The sequence below is a fragment of the Magnolia sinica genome, chromosome 18 (genome assembly GCF_029962835.1).
Source record: "Magnolia sinica isolate HGM2019 chromosome 18, MsV1, whole genome shotgun sequence".
In the NCBI taxonomy this organism is placed as follows: domain Eukaryota; kingdom Viridiplantae; phylum Streptophyta; class Magnoliopsida; order Magnoliales; family Magnoliaceae; genus Magnolia; species Magnolia sinica.
Window position 1 is genome coordinate 17,254,100 of NC_080590.1, and position 25,727 is coordinate 17,279,826.

At 40.0% G+C, this 25,727-nt stretch overlaps 2 protein-coding genes across 2 annotated transcripts; both read right to left on the reverse strand.

Annotated features, from left to right (window-relative positions):
• Positions 1-560: 560 nt before the first annotated feature.
• LOC131232550 (dehydration-responsive element-binding protein 1C-like) lies at positions 561-1,969 on the reverse strand. The gene has a single exon (XM_058228852.1). It carries the CDS (start codon positions 1,907-1,909, stop codon positions 1,241-1,243), a length of 669 nt encoding a protein of 222 aa, XP_058084835.1. The 5' UTR covers positions 1,910-1,969; the 3' UTR covers positions 561-1,240.
• On the reverse strand, positions 561-10,861 carry LOC131232551 (dehydration-responsive element-binding protein 1B-like). Its single transcript, XM_058228854.1, has 2 exons — positions 10,062-10,861; positions 561-1,145 (listed from the first exon to the last, which is right to left on the reverse strand). Exon 1 carries the CDS (start codon positions 10,827-10,829, stop codon positions 10,161-10,163), a length of 669 nt encoding a protein of 222 aa, XP_058084837.1. The 5' UTR covers positions 10,830-10,861; the 3' UTR covers positions 561-1,145; positions 10,062-10,160.
• Positions 10,862-25,727: the final 14,866 nt, after the last annotated feature.

Consider the following 25,727-nt stretch of genomic DNA (forward strand, 5'->3'; position numbering starts at 1 on the left):
GAACAAGAGAAGATGTTGAGGATGCCGGTTAAGGGCAGAGACCCTCCGATGCATGAGTCAGGTGAATAAACTCACAATAAGCATAGTAGAATTGAGGTACCTGAGGTCGAAGTCATCTTTTAACGTTAACAAACAAGGCCAACCTCCAAAGTCATTGGTCGGCACCTGAGGTCGGATCGATACTCCATTCGCTGGAGAATTTCTATAATCCCTTTATTTTATTTCTATTGGGTTAGTCTCATTTCACTTATAACAAGTTACATAACCCAAATTTACATGTAGGGCTCAAAAACTATCCCCATCCATTATTCAGGTGGACCACATGATTGGGAGATGCGCATCCTCCAAACCATTTCCCATGGTGGCATTTGAGCTTATTTCACACAATTATCATGGTGGGCCTTGTTAAAATCAACCATAGATGTTTTTAATATTACAACTGTTTTATTTAGTGGGGCTCATCTGAACCATCAGTCAGCCCAATTTTTTGGCCCCAAGCGTGACATGGGATGGCCCATGTTATGGTTGGAGTGGATTTCATGACACATCACAATGGGCTCATAAAATTAATCTCATAATGTGCTGCTGTTCTATTTCACGTACAAACGAGCGGAGACCCGCATTACAGACAGGAAAGAAGGAAAAAGAAAAAAAAAAGAAAGAAGCAGAAGATCCAACATCTACTGATTGGAGCCATAGGTCCCGGACGTCAGTGCCCCCAACGGATTTTGATAAACCCTTTCTTCAAATGAGAAGGGCGCACGGTGCACACTCGGCACACGCCATGGGCGAGCCCGCCCTGGAACTTAATCAAATAGAGTGGCTCGACACACTTAAGCGGAGGCAGCGAAACCATCAATCCCTACGCCATGTTCTCAAGCAATCCCGACATGCCGCAATCCACCTCATCGTCCGTGTAAAATACATTTTCCGGTGGTGAACACGTCGAGTTCTCCTCCGCACTTTTGTCACCGCTGCCGGATGCCGTCTCAGATTTTCGATGTCGTAAAGCTTCAGCAGCTTCCACTGCCCCCTTCCGTATGTCTTGGGCACTGCCAGACACTGGCCATGGCAAGAACCGGCCCAATTCGATAAAATCTAGGCATGGCGGCCGGCCCGTGAGAGCCATCGCAGCGACATCGAACCTCCCAATCCACAGCCATGATGCCTTGTTCGGATCGTGCACCTCGCACGGTGCGCACTTGGCACACATGAAGAGCGAGCCTGCCCTGGAATTTATTCAAATGGAGTGACTCCACAGCAACACGTCAGCATCACATTCTACGTCATCCCACTGGAACCCACTTAAGTGGATCGGAGGCAGCGAAACCATCAATCCCTCTGCGATGCCCTCAAGCAATCCCGCCATGCCGCAATCCACCTCATAATCCTCGTAAAACAGATTTTCCGGTGGCAAAGGCATCGACTTCTCCTCCTTACTTGTGTCACTGCTGCCAGAAGCCATCTCAGATTTTAAAGGTCGGAAAGCTTCAGCAGCTTCTGCCGCCGCCTTCCGTATGTCTTTGCCGCTGCCGGACACTGGCACGGGCAAGCGCCAGGCAGAGTCGGCAAAATTGAGGCAGGCCGATCGGCCCCTGAGAGCCATGGCGGCAACATCGTGAGCCCGGGCAGCCATCTCAGGTGTCTGGAACGTCCCGAGCCACAGCCGTGAGGCTTTGTTCGGCTCGCGCAGCTCGCAGACCCACTTGCCGCCGTTCCTCTGCCTGACGCCCTTGTAAACTGGGTGCCGTGTCTCACGGAATTTCCTTCGCCCGGCCCGCCGCTTGGGTGGACTGGTCGCCACCGTGGCGTAGACTTCCTCATCAGAGATGGTGGTTGACGGCCGTGAATTCTCCAATGTGTAGCTTGTATGGACATCTGAGTAATTACAGCTGAAGAACGAGGCCATGTATATTAAGTAAGGATGTGGATTGAATTGGGTTTCGGTAGAATTTGTTAAAGGAGTAGAGTGACCAGCTGCTTTTATATGTTTTGGTGGGACAAGCCCATGATTTGAGCTTTCTACGCGCACGCGGAGTCTTATCCATATGCCAGCCTGGGCGCCCACAGACTTTGCATTGGGTTGTATGAAGGACGTGGCACTAGTTAGTCTCCGAATAGCTGGATGGTCTTTTCAACACGAGGATCTTTTGTGCTTACGTTGCACAATAGGAGCTTCCAACCGACTTCGCCCTTCCTTTTCAGATAACGTATATGGGCGCTGCTATTGCTACTCGCTGTGTTTCAAGTAGGATTTGGGACTTAGTCTGAGATGAAAGAAATAAGGGCATTCGCATGGTCAGGACCATCCAATGGATGGATCAAATCTCACACGTGTGCCTTTTTGACACATGTGCATGACATAAATAGGCTCTTTTACATGCACGCCGCTTAGCAAAGCTCTCTAACTGCACCCAACCTGACCACAGCGTACCTGACTCACACTGAATCCAAGTTTTTAACCGGCTCAATTTCTAAGCGGTTCCAAAAGTAGAACACGAACCGTTAAAATTAGGCCCAGCTCATACCCATCGAAGAGGAGACTTGAGTTCTAGTAGTTTTCACAGATACAAATATCTCACTATCGGAGGCATGCTTTGCCAGTTGTTGACAGTTAGAGAGACCGAAATCGGCTGTAAATAGAAAGTTGACAGTTACTTTCCGCGGAAACGCGTGAGCAGAAAAGGAATACGAAACAGGATATACAGAGGCCACTAATTGAAGTGGGGCCCACTAAACTGACGCTGTTTTCCATCACCGCTGAAAACGTTGAAGGCACTGAGGTTATATACAAGTGCCTTGTGGATTTATGATGGCCAACAGAGCCGTTTGTGCCACTTATGCCTACGTAGGGTCATCTTTGCACATCTGGGCCCACATGCAAGACGGTTGGATGATCAGAACCGTCCACGTTTTGGTTGCCACGATACGTTAAGAAACTTACGATGGGATGAATTTGTCCATTGACGTATGCCCTCGGCGATGGTACGATAGATTGGGGCCCACATGCAATGCAGTGTGGGGGGCTCACTGGGGTGTGTGCATGACATCTAATCTGTCCATCATCTTCGTCTACTCTTGTCCACCTGGGCATCCAAAAATCAGATTAATCCAGAACTTAGGTGGACCACGCCACAGGAACAGTTGGGATGGTAACACCCACCATTAAAAATATTTCTGATGTTGTACGGCCACGATGTTAAAAAAAGAAGAAGAACGCTATTCAAGTTCCAATCCATTAAAAAGATGTTCCCTGCCAGAAATCAGGCTGTTCCGATACTCAAATGGTCAACACCAAGTGATTTTAGAGGTCTTAGGCTCCATTTTCAACGGTGGCCCATCATATGAACAGGTTGGTCAGCTAGGAAGCTATATATGATAGGTCCAATGAGAGGACTTTAACGTGTACAATGGCTCAAGGTTTATTTAATCATCATTTGGCTTAGAAATCTATTGGCTAGTTTTGATTGTCTAATCATTCATGTGGGCCATTCATCTAGATTCCCTATACTTGATTCCCACAGATTGATCAATTGCTTAGATCTAATCCTTATCCATTCAAATAGTTTTTTTTTTTTTTTTGTTTTTTTTCTTATTTTTCGCAATTGAACTCCAATCATATCAATGAGAGATCTTGATCATCCAATCAATCTAATTTCCTAAGATGATTATGAAGAAATGAGCAGTCCAGATCATGATCAACGTGTCCTAATTTGGTGTAAATTTATGTACATGGATTGGATGGTGACTGGACTGTGTGAGGCCTACAGTGATTAATGTGTCTAATCCACACTGTACATCCATTTTCAACTCATTTTAGGGCATGAGTCCTAAATGAAGCATATTCAAAGCTCAAGTGGATTACGCTATAGAAAAAGCGAGGACAATGATGCTCACCGTTGAAACCTTCAGAAGGCCACAGTAATATTTAGTTTCCATCCAACTAGTTCATGAGGTCAAACAGACTTGGATGAAGAGAAAACACAAACATCAGCGCGATCCAAAACTTCTATGACCCCATTATTACATGTGGTGTGGTCCACTAGGTGTTAAATTCTCACTTATTACATGTGGTGTGGTCCTGACGGAGGGATGAACGTGATTAGGTCGAACATTGTCTTCCTCAAGAGGATAACTATTCTGAATTCACAGAATTTCTCTGGAGTTCTCACAGAGGCTTCTCGAATCCACAAGAAAGAAAACAAGCAAAATATAAAATAAATTCTATAAAATTCAAAATTGATTAATGAATGAAATAAACGAGTTCACAATGACCTTTAAATAGGGATACCAAGTAATGTGAGAGAAATCGGAAGCAAACTACAACTAAAACTCCTACAATTTTCTACCTATTATAAATAGTAAACTTACTATTTATAGATGGTCGTGATGTCTACTAATGCACAAGGTTTTCTGCCAAAAATAGTAAGTGTCCTATTTGGCTTTACCAAGCTATTTTCCTAATTATTCTAAGCTCTTTTCATGTTGGGTGTAACTCTTAAAGCCTGACAGATGAAGAGTTATAATCAAACTAAAACTTACTACTTATATTAAAAACGAAATTAAAATAGGAAAAGATCCGGGGGTATTTTGCAAATCCGGCTTGCGTAACCTAGCATAACAGGGTTGGGCGGCTAAAGTAGCTTGTTTTACGTCAAAATCATATATCTTACTTCCGATAATTCATTCCGGATTGTGAGATACGCCTAATCTAAAGTCCGACGGTCTGAATCACTTCTGTTGTCGACTGGGCCTTTTCTGATCCATCTTGACCATGAAATTGTCCGTGACCCGCTCTACATCAGGTCCACTTGAGCCTTAGGTATGCTTTAATTTTAGACTCACACCATAAAATCACTGAAAAGGTGGGTAGACGACCTTTGTTGAAACATATACATTACATTAGGCCCCCATAGAGTCGGGTCACTATAGAGATCGCCACACATACATGTTTGAAATTTCTAGAAAGTGTCGAAACTTGCAAAAAGGCATTAAAACAAGGCAGAAAGATAAAATTGACATCGTAGGTGGGCCTTGTATGAAACCAGCTGTTAAATTTCAATTGGATTGACCAATACTGTTCATCTAGATGGGTGGACCCGCTTTCGAATCCTTAATCGTGTTGTATACGCAGGGAGCATGTACATTGGATGTGGGCAATTTTGTAAAGAGTTGCAACTGACTGCCAATCAAGAAGATTAATCGCTTGATATTTAATGTCTTATCTTTCTTTTTTAAAAAATAAGAAACGGAAAAGAAAAATAAATGTAATGATTTCACTATCTCACAAGTGATGGGGTCTTTTAGCCTTACACCAGCAGGAAATAAAAAGTCCCACCCACTATGAAAAAATTTAAGGGTGGGCTCGGCCCCTAAACTATAGCAACAAGACGTACTAAAATTGAGTAGCTCAACAATAACACGTCAGCTTCGATCTCCATGTCATCCAATTGGGACTTGTCCAACTCAACCTGAACCGAATGGGTGAGTTGGTCCGAACCGAGTAGGATTTGTCCAATCCGAACTCAAACTGAGTCGTGTTTACCCGACTTGACCCGTAACTTGTTCCGATCACACTTGACTTGATCCAAAACTCAACTCGACTTGGGTTCGGGTCTCTTTCTCTCTCTCTCTCTCTCTGTATATATATAAACCTAATTTCTAATTATATCTAACCCTACCCTCTACACCCAACCCCAACCCAATCCCAAACTCTCTCTTTCTCTCCAATCCCTCCATCATCTCTCGATCCGACTCGGTGCCAACTCGACCCAACTTAGTACTTCTAACCGGGTCAAACTCGGTCCAGATCAGTCCAGGCCTGACCCAGACTCGGATTAGGTCAGGCATGCTGGGCTCGGTACTGAGTTGGATCGAGTCTGGTACTGTTCACGTATACGTTGGGCGATATTCAGAATACATCCAGCGGAGACGTGTCACTAACCAATGTTTGGATAGGACATATTACTCTAGCATGTATACAATTTCATGTCAGATCAATGTTTGGAAACGATCGGATAAGGGCCACACGATGTATATACGTGCGTGTAGTGGGGCCTACTCACTGTTCCGTTGAATGATCTAAGTCGTTCCTTCACTTTAGAGGGTGGGCATTACCCTTGCCTAGGTGTCTTTTTGTTTCTATGTAAACTATTGCAGAATCTCAACCGTTAAACATGAAATGGATGGCGGAGTAAACACCCTCATGGGCTATGCTGATTTCACTCCAAAAGCACTCCCTTCCGGATGGTTTTTTGTCATAAATCTAATGGACGGAGTGGATTTTCCAAGAAGCTTCAATAAATGGGCCACCAAACTTCACAGAGTCGACGTATGCGAAACAGAGGTTCCGTCTTTTTGTTATGAGCCACCATCATGCAGTGAAAGGTGGATTTGAACCGTTCATCAGGTAGAGAGAGAAAAACCCATCAAAAATATGTTGACCTTTCATGGCCATGTACTTCCTCATGATCGCTACAATGATTAAAAGAAGATTGTTCGACTGTTGTTTCAGCTTGATTGTCTCAATGGGCCATATCATTGGATGATCAAAGCTCACCATTCATGTTTTAAATCTCGAGAGGAAGATGATGGACGGTGTGAATTTATCAAAAGACGGTCATACTGGGCATTACCAGTAACACAGTGAAAGAAGAAAATACTTTCTTCCTGTTTACGTCTGACTAAAAGTCCGGCCGGTTGCGCGGTACAATCTCATCGATGATGCAAAGTGGTTCTCGAGCGTATTAACGCGCGTTGAATGCGTCGCCCACCGTTCGTTTCCAAATGAGGGACAGGTCTCATCAACCCCACTAATACGATACTATACACTCGAAACCGTGAATCCAAACACGCCCTGAAATTCTTACGTGCATCGCTCCCTCAAATGAGTTCTGCGACCGACACAGAAACTTTCACTATTTTTTCGACTCTCAGTTTTGTCTACTATCTTATACTTTATTTCCGCAACAGCGTCCATACATGTGTATGGGTCCCGTTCATCTATTACATCATACAGTACTCAACGTTCCTTTTCTAAATAAATAAACAAAGCAGGCTGTGCAGAGAGGGCTGAAGAAATGAGTGATGCAGGTTGATGATATGGGCTGGCCATGTGTCCAAATGCATTAGGTGGACATTAGGGGTCACTACTCACTAACGGTTGAACTTGGGATTAACAAGAGGCAGAAGGGACGGCAAAAGGATATTCTGTGATGAGGTAATGATTGACAAATACTGGCCGTTGAATGGGCAGGTCACTCTCTCATTAATTCTTAATTTTTAATTTTGTTGCATCCGTGGGGAACATCACGTGTATAGACCTTTCACGTGGCAGTAAAGTGGGATCAACTGATAGACATGAACTTCTGCGAGCAGCTTCATGGGATGGGAATTGATGGCCGGTTAGCGTCATCCCGTAATTATGGTGATATGGTGGTCCTATGGCACGTCTGCATCAAATCCCAACTATAAAATTAGTGGAACCAACGGCAGATGGATCATATACCAAAATTATGTTGGGAGCATGGTCTTAGGCGGCCCTGGCAGACATGTAATAAAGGCTTAATAAAAGAAGGATTTTCCTTACATCCTGAGTGTTTCATGTTATTACTGACATTGTCAGCTGCTGCAATTTAGATTGCCCTAAGTAAGATTTTTTGCTTGGGGCAATAAGAGGATCCGAATTCTATTCTAGAAGTAATGAGAGATGAAAATTCAACAAGAAGACTCCCAGTAACTAGAGGTGGATACCTATTGATTTTTAAAGAGATCACTCTTACCCGTTTAGAAGAAAAAAAAATGTAAATGAATCCCTCTTTTCATTGTTGTATTTAAAAATCAACTTCACATGAGAGGGAGTGAAAGCATATGGATTTTTAATATGGCTCTTTTTTTTTTTTTAAAATAAAATAAAATAAAATTATTTATAACTTTTTAAAAGAGTGTTGTTATATATGTATAAAATTAGAGTCACATATTGAACTAACTCTAATTAGATGAAAGCATTGGAGGCAAAAAGCTTGGATGAGAGATCGGGAAAGAACTCGGCCCCAAGTGCCGACCACAACCCCCACGACTAATCCAGACATTATGAGTGGTGGCCTTAGTCACCTAGTCAATATTTCACTATCGTGACCAAGGGACATATATGGACACCGTCTTGATCAAAGAACTCGACCTCGACCTTGATCATGAACTAAGCTCGTTCTACATGACCTTGACCAAAACTACTTAGAGGATAGCTTTGGCTATCTACCATGACCTCCTCGGATGCCAATCATTAGGAGATGTCTCTCCATATATGGGATGTATTACCTCCTCGAGATTTTTACCAAGAATCATGCCGAGATAAGCGCCATATATCTAGAGAACTCCATATGTGATATGTATCTACACAGCAGACTCATTACCATACAGGGAAGAGGTCTTGAAAATTTATAAATAAGAATCCTACATACAGTAAAACGTATGCACTAATACCCTAATTCAATTAGACTCAAAGTATGCTTATTCTAACTTAGGCATGAAATGATCCCCTCCTACAACTAAGGCTCCCATTGTCACTTAGCTTTGTAGGTATACAACAGGCTAATAGGGACGAATAGATCTTAGCATCAATATTTCCAAGTAATGTTCTATTTTATATATGGTACAAAGTCTTTTGGAAAGTGTCTAAGCATCACAATAGGTGTAACATTCTATATTCATTACTATATCTAATATGTATTGATATTATCTATATACTAAAGTTGTATTGGTGGTGAATGAGATAGTTCAATACTCTAATTTGAAGCATGTTTTGAGAATGTTTGTATGTGTGGGTGCCATCCTTATCTGATCGAATCCGCTAACCATTACAAAAGAAGAAAAAGAAGAAGAAGAAGAAGAAGAGAGAGAGAGAGAGAGAGAGAGAGAGAGAGAGAGAGAGAGAGAGAGAGAGAGAGAGAGAGAGAGAGGCCCAGGCTGTGTGCATTTTTCATATGTGGGGAACTTTACAAAAGAGATCAAACAAAAGGATCTGATACCCCTCCATAACAAAAAGGAGAGGAGGGCACAAACAATGATTGAAAGGAAAGAACCAAGATAGAAAAGACTATGATTTCCTGATTGAGCCAAGCCTGGCACAGTCAAGAAGGAACTCTCCATGGGACAAATGGGAGAACTCAAGAAGGAACTAATCCGCTCACCATTTTCTTATAAGAGAAAGATGGGTTATCTTCAGAGGGAATGTCTATGAACCTTGAACCCCAATCTTTTGTTTTCAACAGACTTAGGGCCCATTGATGATGGTCTAATAAAACATTGATTGGATGTTCCCCACCTGTCCAACGGAATGCTCTACGATCATATAGTCCTTTTTTCCCCAATTTTCTAATATTTTCTTTTTTCTTCTCATTATTATTATTATTATTCTTTTAAATTAAATTTCCCAAGACACATGGTAATTAATCCAAAAGCACGTTACTGGTATGTAAATGCTGCTGTTCTATTTCATATACAAATAAGCGGAGACCAGCCGTACAAATAATAAAACAACATCTACTGATTGGAGCCGTGCATCCAAGACGTCAGTGCGCCCAACGGATTTTCATAAACCCTTTCTTCAAATGAGAAGTGCGCAGAGTGCGCACTCGGCACACGCGATGGGCGAGCCTGCCATGGAACTTAATCAAACGGAGCCGCTCGAAGCAACACATCAGCATCACACTCTACGTCATCTCGGTGGGACACACTTAAGCGGCACGGAGGCAGCGAAACCATCAATCCCTCCGCCATGTCCTCAAGCAATCCCGGCATGCCGCAATCCACCTCATCGTCCATGTAAAATACATTCTCCGGTGGTGAATACGTTGAGTTCTCCTCCGGACTTGTATCACTGCTGCCGGATGCCGTCTCAGATTTTTAGATGTGGTAAAGCTTCAGCAGCTTCCACTGCTCCCTTCCGTATGTCTTGGGCACTGCCAGACACCGGCAAGGGCAAGAGCCTATTCAATTCAACGAAATTGAGAGCCCTCGCAGCGATATCATGGGCCTGGGCGGCCATTTCAGGGTTCTCGAACCTCCCAATCCACGGCCATGACGCCGTGTTCGATCGGCTCGCGCAATTCACACGGTGCGCACTTGGCACACATGAACAGCGAGCCTGCCCTGGAACTTATTCAAATGGAGTGACTCCACAGCAACACGTCAGCATCACATTCTACGTCATCCCAGTGGGACTCACTTAAGTGGATCGGAGGCAGCGAAACCATCAATCCCTCTGCGATGCTCTCAAGCAATCCCGCCATGCCGCAATCCACCTCATAATCCTCGTAAAACAGATTTTCCGGTGGCAAAGGCATCGACTTCTTCTCCTTACTTGTGTCACTGCTGCCAGAAGCCGTCTCAGATTTTAAAGGTCGGAAAGCTTCGGCAGCTTCTGCCGCTGCCTTCCGTATGTCTTTGCCGCTGGCGGACACTGGCACGGGCAAGCGCCAGGCAGAGTCAGCAAAATTGAGGCAGGCCGATCGGCCCCTGAGAGCCATCGCGGCAACATCGTGAGCACGGGCAGCCATCTCAGGGGTCTGGAACGTCCCGAGCCACAGCCGTGACCCCTTGTTCGGCTCGCGCAGCTCGCAGACCCACTTGCCGCCGTTCCTCTGCCTGACGCCCTTGTACACTGGGTGCCGTGTCTCACGGAATTTCCGTCGCCCGGCCCGACGCTTGGGTGGACTGGTCGCCACTGTGGCGTAGACTTCCTCATCAGAGATGGTGGTCGACGGCCGTGAACTCTCTAATGTGTAGCTTGTATGGACATCGGAGTAATCACAGCTGAAGAACGAGGCCATGTATATTTAGGAAGTGTGTGGATTGAATTGGGTTTGGGTAGAATTTGTTAAAGGAGTGGAGTGACCATCTGCTTTTATATGTTTTGGTGGGACATGCCCATGATTTGAGCTTTCTACGCGTACGCGGAGTCTTATCCATATGCCAGCCTGGGCGCCCACAGACTTTGCATTGGCTCGTATGAAGGACGTGGCACCAGTTTGTCTCCGAATAGCTGGATGGTCTTTTCAACGCGAGGATCCTTCGTGCTTACGTTGCACAAGGGGTGCTTCCAACCGACTTCGCTCTTCCTTTTCAGATGACGTATGTTGGTGCTGCTATTGCTACTCGCTGTGGTTCGAGTAGGATTAGGGAATGAGTCTGAGATGAAGGAAGGACTGGGTGTGTGTCAAATAAGGGCATTCGCATGGTTGGGCCCACCCAATGGATGGATCAAATGTCACACGTGTGGTCTTTTGACACATGTGCACGACGTAAATGGGGTCTTTTACTTGCACGCCGCTTAGCAAAGCTAACTGCCTGCACCTCACGTGACCCCGTTTTAACTGGGTGAAGACAGCCAACCCGAAACGGTTTCAAAACTTGGAACCCAACCCATTAAAATCGGGCCCAGCCCGTTGGAAAGGAGAGCGACTTCTACTCACACGAGTAGCTTTCACATCTAGAAATCATATCACCAACGGAGGCAAGTTCTGCCAGTTATTGACAGTTGGATAAAAGAGGGATGGACCGAAATAGGCTGTAAACATGAAGAAAATGAAAGAGACAGTTGACAGTTACTCTCCGCGGTTCCGCGTGAGAAGAAAAGGACCATTTCATAGGAGATACGAAGGGGAAGCGGATTGGCTGCTGATGTACCACACACCAGCCATACAGCCTATGTTTTGACGTCAGCAAGTTCCGTGAGTCCCATCATGAGGTATGTGTTATTTTCAAACCGTCCATCCATTTGGAAAGATAGTCTTAATGCTTGAAAAGAAAAATAAGACAGATGTAAATATCAAGTGGACCATACCTCAAAAAGCAGCGGAGGATTGAAACGGATACCATTGTTACCCTTTTGGGGGTCACAAAGGTTTCGGATCAATAAGATTTTTTTCTTTTTTCCTCTTCATTCATGTATTTTTGACCTTATTAAAAAATTGAATGTAAAACAAATGTTATGGTGGGCCCTATGAATTTTGATTCATTTTTTGTATAATGCTCTAAAATGATCTCAAAAAATGGATGAACGGTGTAAATATAATAAATACATCATTATGGGGTCATGTAACTTTGATCTCCTTTGAACCGTTTGTACAACTTGGAGCTCGAGGAGCGTTGGCGGTCATCTTCGCACGACCCATATCTACACCGGCTATATAGCTGGTGTGTGGTACACCAGCCGATCCGCTTCCATACGAAGGCCGCCAATTGAAGTGGGCCACTAAACTATATATAGCTGTTTCCCATCACCGTTGAAAACGTTGAAGACAAGGAGGGACGTCACTGAAATTATATAAAAGGGGCTTGTGGATTTATGACGGACAATAGAGGCGTTTATGTGGCTTATGCTTACTTAGGATCATCTGTGACACCACTGGGGCCCACTTGCAAAGGCGGATGGATGATCAGAACTGTCCACGTTTTGTTTCCTAAACTATATTTCTTAAGCTGAATGGATGGATTTTTCCCATAGACAGATGGCATCGGCGCTGGTACCATGGATTGGGGCTCACATGCAATGCCAATGGATTGGGGCCCACATACCGAAAGTGTACGAGACCACTGTTTTTTAATACTGGTTTTGCCATCCAATCCATTCAAAAAATGTTCCCTACCAGAAATCAGGCTGGTCCATCATATAAACGGGTTTGTCAGCAATAGTTCAAGGTTTATTTAATCATCATTTAGCATAGAAACCTATTGGCTAGTTTTAATTCATCTGGAACATTCATCTAGATTGCTAATATTTGATTCCCTGGAATAGATAAATTGCTTGGATCTAATCCTTATCTATTTAAATTGTTTTTTGTTTCCTTTTTTTTTTTTTTGTTTGTGATTTAACTCTAATCATATCGATAAAAGATCTTGATCATCCAGTCTAATTTCCTAAGGTGGCATATAATGATGAGGAATTGAGCGGTCGAGATCATAATTAGGGTGTCCTAATTTGGTAGAAATTTCTGGACATGGATTACTTGGTGACCTGGCTGTGTAGGTCCCAATGTGATGCATGGGTTTTATCCACACACCCATCCAATCTTCCAGCTCATTTTAGGGCGTGAACTCAAAATGAAGCATATTGGAAGCTCAAGTGGGTGATACCATATGAATTAGTGGGAATGATGACGTCCATTGCAGCATTTTTAGAGCCTAAAGTAATATTTAGTTTCCAATGCAGGGATTCTCCATTTCCCTACATTGTTATTAGCTCACATCATCACTGATACTGTCAGCACTTTTCAAAAAAACTTCAACTATATTAAAAAAGGAGAGAAACTTTAGTTATTAAAAAGCAATTCTTGAGTTCTTTCTGTCGTGCACGGAAAGCATTCATTCTTCCTTTCACATCAAAATACTTCAATTGCTAGCGCAAGAAATAGGCCGATTCGTTGAGGTCACCATAAGGAGCATTCCAACCATAACATAATTGGCAGATCCAAGATGTACTCATGCAAAAGCATCATGGAGACTTTCAAAAATATTAATTTTGCTATCAAAATGGTCATGAATCGATCCAGAACTCCAATCTACTACATTAAATGTAGTATGTGATAATGTGGCCCAACCACATTGCGTTAAATGCAGTATGTGATAATGTGGCCCAATCACATTGCGATAAACAGGAATCCTAAAGGATTCTGATTGCTAGTTTCCATCTAGCCTATCATAAGGTCAAAATGAAGGGAAAATATAAACATAAGCATGACCCCAAACTTTTATGATCCCCGAGAAGCTTCCAATGGTAGGTGTTAAATCCCAATTGTTTCTTATGGTGTGGTCCACTTGGGCCTTGGATATGCTTTGATTTTGGGCTAATATCCTAAATTGAGTTGGAAAAAAGATGGAGAACATGGATAAACCACATACATTATGGTGGCCTCACATAGTCTGGCCACCACATTGGGTCCTCACTCATTGTGTCTAAAATTTAACAATTGCTTAAAAGCCTTAAAGAAGGAGAAAACTGACATCCTAATAGAGTTGTACATGAACTGAGTTAGCTCAATTTGCTCGCTTAACTTGACTCAAAAATATTGATTCGACTTGAAAAAGCTCGAGTTGACTCGGTTCAAAAATGCGTTCGAGCTGATTTTTTAAGTTTGAAAAAATTTATAGCCGAGTTTAACCTTACGGGATCTTGACTTAACTTAGATCGAACCCCAACTCGAATCGTACTTGGATTGATCCAGATCGGTGAGTCGGTTATTTAGACATTGATGTTGCTCAGCAACTATTTGATGAAATGACTCAACGAAGTGTCAGCTAGTGGTGAGGAATGTATAAATATGAAACAAATACCATTGTATTTTGATTTTTTATATTGCTAACGGACTGTTGGATGAAATGCCTGGAAATTAATGTTAATGTTGCTTTACATTCCATGATAAATTGAAGGTGTACTCTATGTGTTTGAGAAAATACCGCGGAACCTTAAACTCGGCTTGAAATGGCCCGAGCTGCTGACCGAACAAGGTTCACCTCGTGTACACCTCTATATCCTAGGTGGAAAATATATGAAATCAGCTGTCCAATTTCCATCCGATTGACTAGTACTGCCCATCTAAGATGGGTGACAACGCTTTCTCCTTCTTATTCCTAAATCGCGTCCTATACTTGGGAAGCACCGCGTGCACGGACTTCTCCAAATGCGGAAAGGTCCACCGTACAGGAATTTGCTATTACCGGGCGCAAGGTATTAGCTGCCATCCGGCATCCGTGGGATGCTTCGAAAGCCACTGCAGCATCGTGGATATGATATGACGTTGCCTGTGCACCCGGAGCATGGGAAGTTGCTGTAGTCGGAAGCTGTCTGGTGTCCACATATATGCCCGTCAGAAATCCACTCCGTCCATCATTTTTACAAGACAACAAAAGGACAGATATCTAAAAAGGGGTCAGATCCAATACTCATGTTTACCACACGACAGAAAAAAGCGGGATTGAACGGCCACCATTGAAAATTTTGTAGGGTCCATTAGTTTTGTATCAGATGATATTTGTGCCTACCGTTTATCTGAGTGGGTTGCTGGGAATTAGTCCTGCAGCTACGTGCTGGCTCCTCCACTGTACATGTGCACCATATCCTGACCGCCCAAAATAATGGACATCTTTGGAACGGATCATATAGCAGAAATTAATCACATAGTACGGTCCTAACTTGCCGATTGGTCAAGATGTCCAATCGATGAGGAAGATTCTCGAGGTATCTCCTCCTTAGTCCCATCACAGGGAGGTTCCAAGAACTCATGGACACTTGATGCTGATACAAGGGTCCTTTGATGCTGATGTTGCACAATGGGACCTTCCAACCGACTTCCCTCTTCTTAACGGGGCGTTTGGTGCATGGCATTAGATGGGATTAGGTACGATGGAATTGCTTTTGGTCCTGTGCCAATTCTACTCAATGTTTGGTAAGAATGGAAAAGCATGGAATAGATTAGATGGAATTGCATTGGGTCCTGTACCAATTCTACTCAATGTTAGCAAGTTGTGTAGGTCTTACCATGATGTGTGGGCTATATCCACACCGTCCACCCATTTTTCGAGATCAGATGACATGTTAGGATGCGACTAGGATTAGAGTCTGAGATGTAGGATGGCCTAGGCTTATGAAGCCCAGTTGTATATTGGGCCGGCCCAAGACACATTAAAAATGATCTAGCAGGATAGTCATGCTCATGGTTTTAATATTCCAACTCTTATGCCACTTGAACGTGGTCATACTTGATCTGGTCCAATACCACAAGTTACCCTCCACCACTACGTGAAAAATGGGAAAAAATGACGGATTTAGAGACGGTTCTGGACCGTCTCTAAAATTGCTTGGTTTAAAGACTTTAGAAATGGCTGTAAACCGTCTCTAAACTTTTAGACAGCCCTTGACCGTCCTTATTATTGTCTTGAAATTTTGAACATCTGCAAATCATTTGAGACGGTCGAAAACCGTCGTTAACTGCAGATAAAAGACGGCCATTGACCGTCTAGAATAAGAGACGGTCCTTGATCGTCTTATATGCTGGAATTTGAGACGGTCAAAGACCGTCCCTATTAGAGACGGTCATTGGCCGTCTCTTACTGGTGATTTGAGATTGTCAAGGACCGTCTCAATTAGAGACGGTCGTTGGCCGTCTTTTCCTGTAATTTAGAACTGCGAAAAATAACCTGCATTAGGGACGGTCCTTAGCAGTCCCTATTTGAGACTGTCAATGATCCTCTCTATTAGAGATGGTCCTTAGCCGTCTTATTGTGGTTATTTGAGACTGTCAAAGACCGTTTACATTAGACTAATGCTCAACTCAAACATTAAAAACAAAAAAAAAAATTTATGAATTTCGAAAAAAAAAACGTTAAAAAGCTTAGAAAAATAACTAACAATGTTTAAGAAAAAAATTTAGATTTTGAAATAAAAATTAAGAACTTTTAATAAAGTTGATAATTTTGAAAAAAAAAATTTCGATAAGAAAATGATATTTTGAAAAAGAAAAATTTAAAAATTAAACAAAATTGTAAAAAAAATTGTCAAATTGTAAAAAAATATATTTTTTAAAAAAGAAAACTAGATTTTGTATTTTGAAAAGAAAATTTAAAAAGTTGTATAACAAAAGTGATATTTAAAAAATGATATTCTGAAAAAGAAAATTTTAAAAATTAAACAAAATTGTGAACAAATTGACAAATTGTAAAAAAAAAATATATTTTTAAAAAGAAAACTAGATTTTGTATTTTGAAAAGAAAAATTAAAAAGTTATATAACAAAAATGATATTTGAAAAATGATATTTTGAAAAAGAAATTTTAAAAAATTAAACAAAATTGAGAAAAAATTGACAAATTGTAAAAAAAAAAAATGTTTTAACAAAGAAAACTAGATTTTGTATTTTGACAAGAAAAATTAAAAAGTTATATAACAAAAGTGAGATTAAAAATAATATTTTGAAAAAGAAAATTTTAAAAATTAAATAAAATTGTGAAAAAATTGACAAATAGTAAAATATATATATATATATATATATATATATATATATATATATATATATATATAAATATATATATATATATATATATATATATATATATATATATTAAAAAAGAAAACTAGATTTTGTATTTTGAAAAGAAAAATTAAAAAGTTATATAACAAGATTTCGATAAAAAAATGATATTTTGAAAAAGAAAATTTAAAAAATTAAATGAAATTGTGAAAAAATTGACAAATTGTAAAAAAATATATATTTTTTTAAAAAAAGAAAACTAGATTTTGTATTTTGACAACAAAAATTAAAAAGTTATATAACAAAAGTAAGATTAAAAAAATGATATTTTGAAAAAAAAAAAAAGAAATTAAACAAAATTGTGAAAAAATTGAAAAAATGTAAAAAAATATATATTTTAAAAAAGAAAACTAGATTTTGTATTTTGACAAGAAAAATTGAATAAAAAAAAGGATCTATACCAAATTAAATGGATGTGGCCTACAATACACAAGGTGGGATTAAAAACATGTAAACGTGAAAAGAAAAAAGAAAAAGAAGAAGAAGAAGAGTGTTAACTCGAGGTTAAAAAAAAATATACACGTTTAAGAAAGAGGAGTGCAAATCAAAGTTCCTCAATACCTTGGTAAAAAAGAAAATAGTCTAAATTCAACGGTAATATCAGATGGTTGAGATTATCCAATCATTGTGATATTAAAATAAGTGTTCTACCCAACATAATAGATGTGCCCTTCAACACAAGTGCAGACCAAAGGAGATTGAAGCATATAGATGTTTAAAAAGAATAGTACAAGTCAATGTTCTTCAGGATAGTCAAAAAGAAAATGGTCCAAATTAATCCAACGGCAATTTCAGATAGTTAAGATCATTCAATCAGTGTGACCTTTGGAGAGGTACATGTATGTCAGGTGTTGCCAACATTAAGAATTGATACCAAATGCATACATTAGTATAGGCCATTCTCATGTTATCATTTTTCGGCTATTAACTCGTTTCCAAAGCAATGAGATGTAAACTTGCACAGCTTAGATATAGTTTAAGCTGCTTATTAATTAAAAAGGAATTGGAATATAGTTTAAGCCAAATGGAATCTAAAAAGAAAAAGAAAAAAAAAAGACGACCGACATCCATCAAATCATACCAAGTCCACCAATCAGATTTTGTATTTTGACAAGAAAAATTAAAAAGTTATAACAAAAGTGAGATTTAAAAAATAATATTTTGAAAAATAAATTTTAAAAAATTAAACAAATTTGTGAAAAAATTGACAAATTGTAAAAAAATATATATTTTTTTTAAAAAGAAAACTAAATTTTGTAAAAAAAAAATGTTAAATTTATTTATAATAAAAATGATATTTAGTGAATAGAGAAAATATATATAAATATTGAAAAAAATGTTAAATTTATTTGTGAAAAATAAAATTACTAAATTATTAGGCACATCCACTAATTGAACCTTTAATCGTTTTTAGACAATCTAATCAGTTCAAATTGAAGAGTAAATAACTTCAGATGTTTAAATCAAATTTCACTGAAATTGTTGGTCAATCTTGTATGCCCAATATCTTTCTCATATATATGTAGCCTGATTGAGGCGAGTAACTAGTCAAATTGAGAATTAATTAGTAAAATAGAGTGAATGAACTAGACATGTGAAATGGGCCAAATATTTTGGTTAAAATTGTGACCCAACTTATAACTGACCTTGTGAGAACCTAAGAATTGATGTTAGTAAGTTTTGTGGGCCTCATCATGATGTGTGTCGAACATCAACATCGTGGATTTGATGTGTCCCATTTATAGTTATGAGATATCTCAAAAATCATCGGTAAACGAAACTCGAGTGGGCCATACCATTTAAAACTATGTGAAGACATCCTAAAAAATATAAAAGCACTTGGTGGGGCCCACATGAGTTTTGGATGCGGTTGAAACTTGGTCTGACCCCTCATCCAAGTGGGACACACATAATGAGTGGGTTGGATATGTGAATCACATTTAGGCAGGCCCAATATACGATTATGAATGTTTTAAGGAAACCTTTCTTCACTACATTTAAGTGAATTACTCGTTACCTTTATCAAAGTAAACTCTGTGGGGTTCACCGTTATTTATTTATTTTATCCACTCCATTCATCCATGTTAACAGATAATTTGAGGTCTAAAGAACAAACAGAAGCATATCCAAAGCTCAAGTGGACCACACCACAGAAATAGTGTGATTGAACCTCTATCATTTAAAATTTCTTGGTGGCTATAGAAGTTTTGGATCAAGTGATGTTTGTGTTTTCTATTCATTTATATATTTTTGATATTATGAACAACCTTTAATTGTTTTTGGACAATCTGATCAAGATTGAAAAGTAAATAACTTCAGATGTTTAAATCAAAATTCACTCAAATTGTTAATCAATCTTGTTTGCCCAATATCTTTCTCATACGAAATATGTTCGAGGCGAGTAACCGTTTTTGGATGTTGGTCGGTGCTCTATGGGTCCCACCATGATGTATGTGTTTCATCCATGCTGTCCATCCATTTTTACAAATCATATTAGGGCAAAATACTAAAAATGAAAGGGATATATAAATCTCAGGTGGACCACACCACATGAAAACAATAGTGATTGGATATCCACCATTAAAACCCTCCTAAGGCCCACTGTACCTTTTATTTGACATCCTATCTGTTGATTAGGTCATACAGGCCTAGATGAAGGGAAAGAAAATATCAGATTGATCCATAACTTTATATGGCCCCCAAAAGGTTTTTAATGGTTGACGCTCATTCAACACTGTTTCTTATAATGTGGTCCAGTTGAGATTGGGATATACCTCATTTTTTGTCTCATACCATAAAATAAAATGAAAAATAGATGGATGACAAGGATGAAACATGCACATACATCATGGTGGGGCCCACAGAGCACAGACCATGTGACCCATGACCGCTCGTAAGAGAGACTCACTCTCTATCCTCTCTCTCTCTCTCTCTCTCAGATGGATGACGTGGATATAATGGACCATACCACAGGAACACATTAGGAATAATGATTTCCACCGTTGAAATCTTCCTATGGCCTACAATGATTTTTATTTGTCATCCAACCTGTTCAATAGATCACAAATACATGGATGAAAGGAAAACTAAAGTATCAACTTGATCCAAAACTTCGATGGCCTTACAAATTATTTTAATGGTAGATGTTCAGTTTATACTATTTCCTATGATGTGGTCCACTTCAGATTTTTATAGGTTTCATTTTTGAACTTATGTAATAAAATTACATGTCAAAATGGATAGATGGAGTGGATAAAATAAATAAATTATGGTGGCCCCCATAGGATTTACTCTGTACGCTTGAGAACGGATTGACTACTCCCCTGACACTAACCAATGACTAGTGTTCAGTGCTCTATGGCTCCCACCACGATGTATGTGTTTCATCCATGCTGTCCATATATTTTTACAGATAATTTTACATTATGAGACCAAAAATGAGATATATGCAAATCTCAAGTGGACCACATTACAGGAAACGTGTTGAATGAGCGTCGACCATTAAAAATATGATCAATAGGCATAAAAGTTTTGGATCAAGCTTATTTTTGTTTTTTCCCTTCATCTGGTCCTGGATGACCAAATCAACAGATTTGATGTCAAATAAACAGTACAGTGGCCTTAGGAGGATTTTAATGGTGGATATCCAATTACTATTGTTCTCATGTGGTGTGGACCACCTGAGATTTATTTCCCTTTAATTTTCGGCATAGAGCCTAATATGATTTGTAAAAATGGATGGACGGCATGGATGAAAATCATACATCATGGTGGGGCCCACAGAGCACCGTCCAATCTCGCCCAAATTTGGGCGCACGCTCAAAAGAGCCGCGCGCCCACATTCCCTCATCTCTCTCTCTCTCTGTCTCTCTCTCTCTCTCACCCCTGCCCTCCCTCGGCGAGGGCTCTCTCTCTCTCTCTCTCTCTCTCTCTCTCTCCCTCGCCGCCCTCCCTTCCTCGCCGCCCTCTCTCACTCATGTGCATCCTCTCTCTCTCTCGGTCCGCTCTCCACCGCGCCCTCTCTCTGTTTCTGTCTCTCTCGGTGCTCTCTCTCTCGTACATCCACATGAGGTATCTCTCTCTCTCAATCTCAAGACCGATTGAAACGATTTGGTGATTTAGGGATTTGGGGATTTGGGCATTTAGGGATTTGGGGATTGGGGATTTAGGGCCCGTTTGGCCGGGTGGATTAGAAGGGATTGAATGGTATTAGGGTGGATGGCATGGTAATGATGGTGTTGTCAGTGGATTGTCTTGAGATCCATGGGATTGCTATATCACTGGATTGCTATATCCAGTCTGTTTGGCACGCCCGGCCAATCCCGAGATTAAACCTTCCCATCCCTTCCAATCCCTGGAGCCAAACACGTCCCTGGCAAATTTGAACGGATTAGGGTGGATTGGATGGGATTTAAAGGTAATAATGGTTTTGTCAGTGGATTTTCTTAAGACCCATGGGATTGGGATTAGATCACGACTCTGTTTGGCACGCCAGGCCAATCCCGGGATTTAACTTCCAATCCTTTCCAATACCATCCAATCCCTTCCAATCCGACCGGCCAAACGGGCCCTTAGGGATTTTGGGATATGGGGATTTAGGGATTTTGGGATTAAGGTGGGCCCTACTGAGTTTACTCAGTACAATAAGAGCGTACTGAGTAACTCAGTATGCAATCCGATTTCGTCTGCAGCACCACCATGATCTATGGCCCCACCATGATGTATATATTTTATCCATGCCATTCATCCATTTTTACAGATCATTTTAGGGCTTTATCCCAAAAATTAGAGCTGGTGCTTTTGATCAGTTGAAGCAGAATGCAACTAAGGGCCTGTTTGGATGCCTGTAACTTTTCTAAAATGTAAGTAAGTTACAGGTGACGTAGTTACAGTTGGCATTTGGGGGAGGAAAGTCACCTGTTTGGGGTGAGAGGATTTTAATACACCAAAAAAAAAAAAAAAATAGTTGCCAGCAATTTTATGTGCATAGATGGTTCTCCTGCACAATAGGAAAAAGACTGGAGGATTTTTTGAATGTAAATTCTAAGGACCTGTTTGGGTTCCACTTTAAAATGAATTCATATCTTTTTAGTCGATCTCTAATTCATATCTTATAATTACATGAACTTGGATTACACTCTAAAATTCAGTTTATGTAATTCACATTTCGGATCTGACATTAATAGAGATGTAGAACTTGTACAAGCACTTCTGCAGAAATTTGTCTGATATGTGCTCATGCATAGTATCTTTGAGCTGACTGTTCCAAGATTGTATTCCTCCTGCCTGTTCTTGGCAATGCTGGGAGCAATACATTGAAATCATACATGACGAACAGGGTATACTATTTGTTGGAAATTCATTGAAGCAGAAGTGGCAGTGAGTTTTGCGACATTGTTTCAATGCAATCTACAAAATACTGTAACAAGAAGCATACACAGATTTAGTGTACTAGGTCTTAACCAATCAGACATTTTGAGAACTGTACAATGTTTTTTTTGTTATTCATCCTTTAAGAACGAAATAAAAATACATATAAAATCTTATTGGGTGCAAAGAGAAAAACAAAGCCCATTGGACCAGTGATGCAGTCAGCTGATGTAGCATGCCACATTAGCATGTACTTCCTACATTGCTTTTTCTTTACCACTGTTTCCAAGGATTTTGTTGTAGGAAATGAGGATTTGCAAATGATATTGATTTTCTGCTATTGTATACTCGTTCCTTGCTCATTCTATTGCCTTGGTTAAGGAAATGAGTACAGATTTTGCTGATTGGTTTCACTTGTGTTAATATCTTGATTGATTTTGGTTAAAAAATGAACCGTGGTTCTCTTAATACGCTGTTTTTCTTGTTGGTTATTCATGTTTTCCCTGATATGATTGGATTTTGTTGCAAGCAAGGAGATTTGAGCTGTTTTTTGTCCCCATGAAGAACTGCTGAATCAAACTGTAGAATCTTGAGTTAGCTCTTCTTCTTCTTCTTCTTCTCTTTTTTCTAATTAGCAATGAAAATTTCATTTCTCAAAAAGAAAAAGAAAAAGGAGGTACCTATCCATTGAGGCAACTGATAGGACAGCAGAAATGGATCGAACATGACCAGTCATAGCATTGTTTACAATACAACCTTCCACCACAATACTGAAAAGAATGGGAAAGAGGATCTCATTTCCTCAGACCCCTGGAATTATCGAATGTTCAGTCAAATGTCTAAATGGACCTGAGATCTCTTTGCTTTCAGAGGCATTGGGTAGATTTTGGTATAAAACAGTCACCAAACTCATCAGTGTACATGTTCATTTAATGTGGACTGGGCAATTTTTGACACCATCAATTGCTTTACCACTCTACCTGATGATTTGACCCACTTGATCACCAAACATCAGGCACCCTTGATGGTTTTCTCAGATGACCTAGACATGTGATTGTGCGTTGCCTTCTCAAAGCTCTCTAAATATAAGAAAAATTGCATGGCTATCTGCATTCTTACGAATTGCTCTGTAAATACAAGAAAAAAAATTGCATGGTTGTCCTGTTCAAGATGCTATTTTCTGGATACATACAAATGTGATGTAATCAGCAGTTGCAAGATTTTTCTTAACATCACAGTGTGACTTTTTCTTCCTTCATCAAACTGATCTGAATCCGATTGGTTCATGGAGATCCTGGTCAAGTGTCTTTATTTTCAAGTTCTTTAGCTTTGCTGTACATTCTGTCTGGAACACTGTTAGGACCTGAACAAAAAAGGCCCTTGTTTGCTTTAAATGAAATATTTAACCCGGCCTGGATCCCAAGAAAAATAGCTGGAAAGTTATGGGGATCTTTGAGAGCTACTGTGCTTGCATGTTGTACATGTGAAGCTACAATTCTCTTGATCCTTTGATGTTTGATTTTTTAGGGATCCAAGTGTTGCGGTTGTGCATAGAGGTCTGTTTTTTTTCATTATATAGCTTTGTATTGAGGGGTTAGTTAGGGCCATCCCCTATCTAGGTGTATCTATTTTGTTTCATGAAATATACACAGCAGTGGCAGTGTGGTATTATTATTTATTATCATGACTCCCTTATAAAAATTGAATGTGATTTTTTTTTTTCGGTGCTGATGCCTTAAAAATTTTGAATCATAGGTATGAGTTCAAAAGCAACCATGGAGAATGGGTCATCACAGTGAAACCCGATTTAGGTCCTGGAATATCTGAACGAGTTCCAAATTTGTACATTAGTTCCAAATTTGTTAATGCTGCCAGTGCTGCTCGTCTTTTGGTCAGATAAAATATGTTTATGTCTACATAACAATGCTTGTTTCATTTTGTGCTTTCCCTAACATTTTCACATAAAAAATCATTTGTGCTGTATCCACAGCTACATGGAGTCAGACCCTGTAAAAATTACAGCAGAAGGTGTAGAACGGTTTAAGAAGGAAAATTGTGATCTGATAATTGTAGACACAAGTGGACACCACAAACAGGAAGCGGCTCTGTTTGAAGAAATGCACCAAGTGTCTGAAGCAACGGTATTCATTTTCTTATTCTAAAGGTTTATCACTCTTATTCATTTATGTTGGTTGCCAACATGCTATCTATATCACATTTAAGTTCCTTGATATTGTAGAAACCAGATCTTGTTATATTCGTTATGGATGGCAGTATGATATGTTCGTGTGATGTCTGGACAGTCTCTGTAAGTATTTCACACCCTTTTATCATACTTATCTGCAAAATGCACTTATCCATAATGCCTTCAAATTGATTTTGATATATTCTTTGGTGACATCAAGATCTTATATATATGGCTTTTATCATTTATGCAAAACACGCTTATATATAGTGTTTTCAAATTGATTTTGAAACCCAGCATTGTTTCAAGAAGAACCTTCATTTTGTTTCATGAATAGAGGATGGACAAGTGATGAGCTTTTTTGTTGTATTAGAAAGAAAATTTGTTAGGAGATGTCTGAGTGAGGCACATGGCATAATTGTGAGTCCATCTCTCCATATGTCACATTGGTTATATATGAAAAGATCATCAACTATCTACCCTGTTTCAATCTAGAAAAAAAGAAGCAGTATTTGGTCTAGCTGGATGTATCTGACTAATAAATTGAACCTTACTGATAAATTGGAAAATTTTTATTTAGTAAATGTTTTCTTGATTTTTTCTTATTCCTTATATTGTTTCCCAGTTATATTTGTGTTGGTTTCAGAGTACAGGTAACAATAGAAAGTGTTGGTCGATTGTGGCTTATAGACAAAGGGATGAGTAACCAACAATACGAATATGGGAGGCCTTCTCCAGGTATCCAGATGCTTTTAGATATAATTATGTTGTTTTTAAATGTATTAGCTCGAAATTGATGGAGTAGACCCGGATGTGCGTCGGAGCTATCCGGATGTTTAGCGGGGGTCCCTAGAAGGTGGGAACCGCTGTTATGACCATGATGAAGCTGTCCATTTCCTATGGACAGCATTGGAGTGGCTTGGCCATTTGGACAGGCCATGTTTATGTATTTAATACAAATTGATCGAGCAGACCCGGATGTGCGTCGGAGCTATCCGGATGTTGAGCGGGGGTCCCTGGAAGGTGGGAACCGCTGTTATCACCATGATGAAGCTGTCCATTTCCTATGGACAACATTGGAGTGGCCTG

What these genes read in the sequence shown, in the direction of transcription:
- LOC131232550 (XM_058228852.1), bottom strand. Translation starts at nt 1,909, where the DNA reads ATGGCCTCGTTCTTCAGCTGTAATTACTCAGATGTCCATACAAGCTAC.
- LOC131232551 (XM_058228854.1), bottom strand. Translation starts at nt 10,829, where the DNA reads ATGGCCTCGTTCTTCAGCTGTGATTACTCCGATGTCCATACAAGCTAC.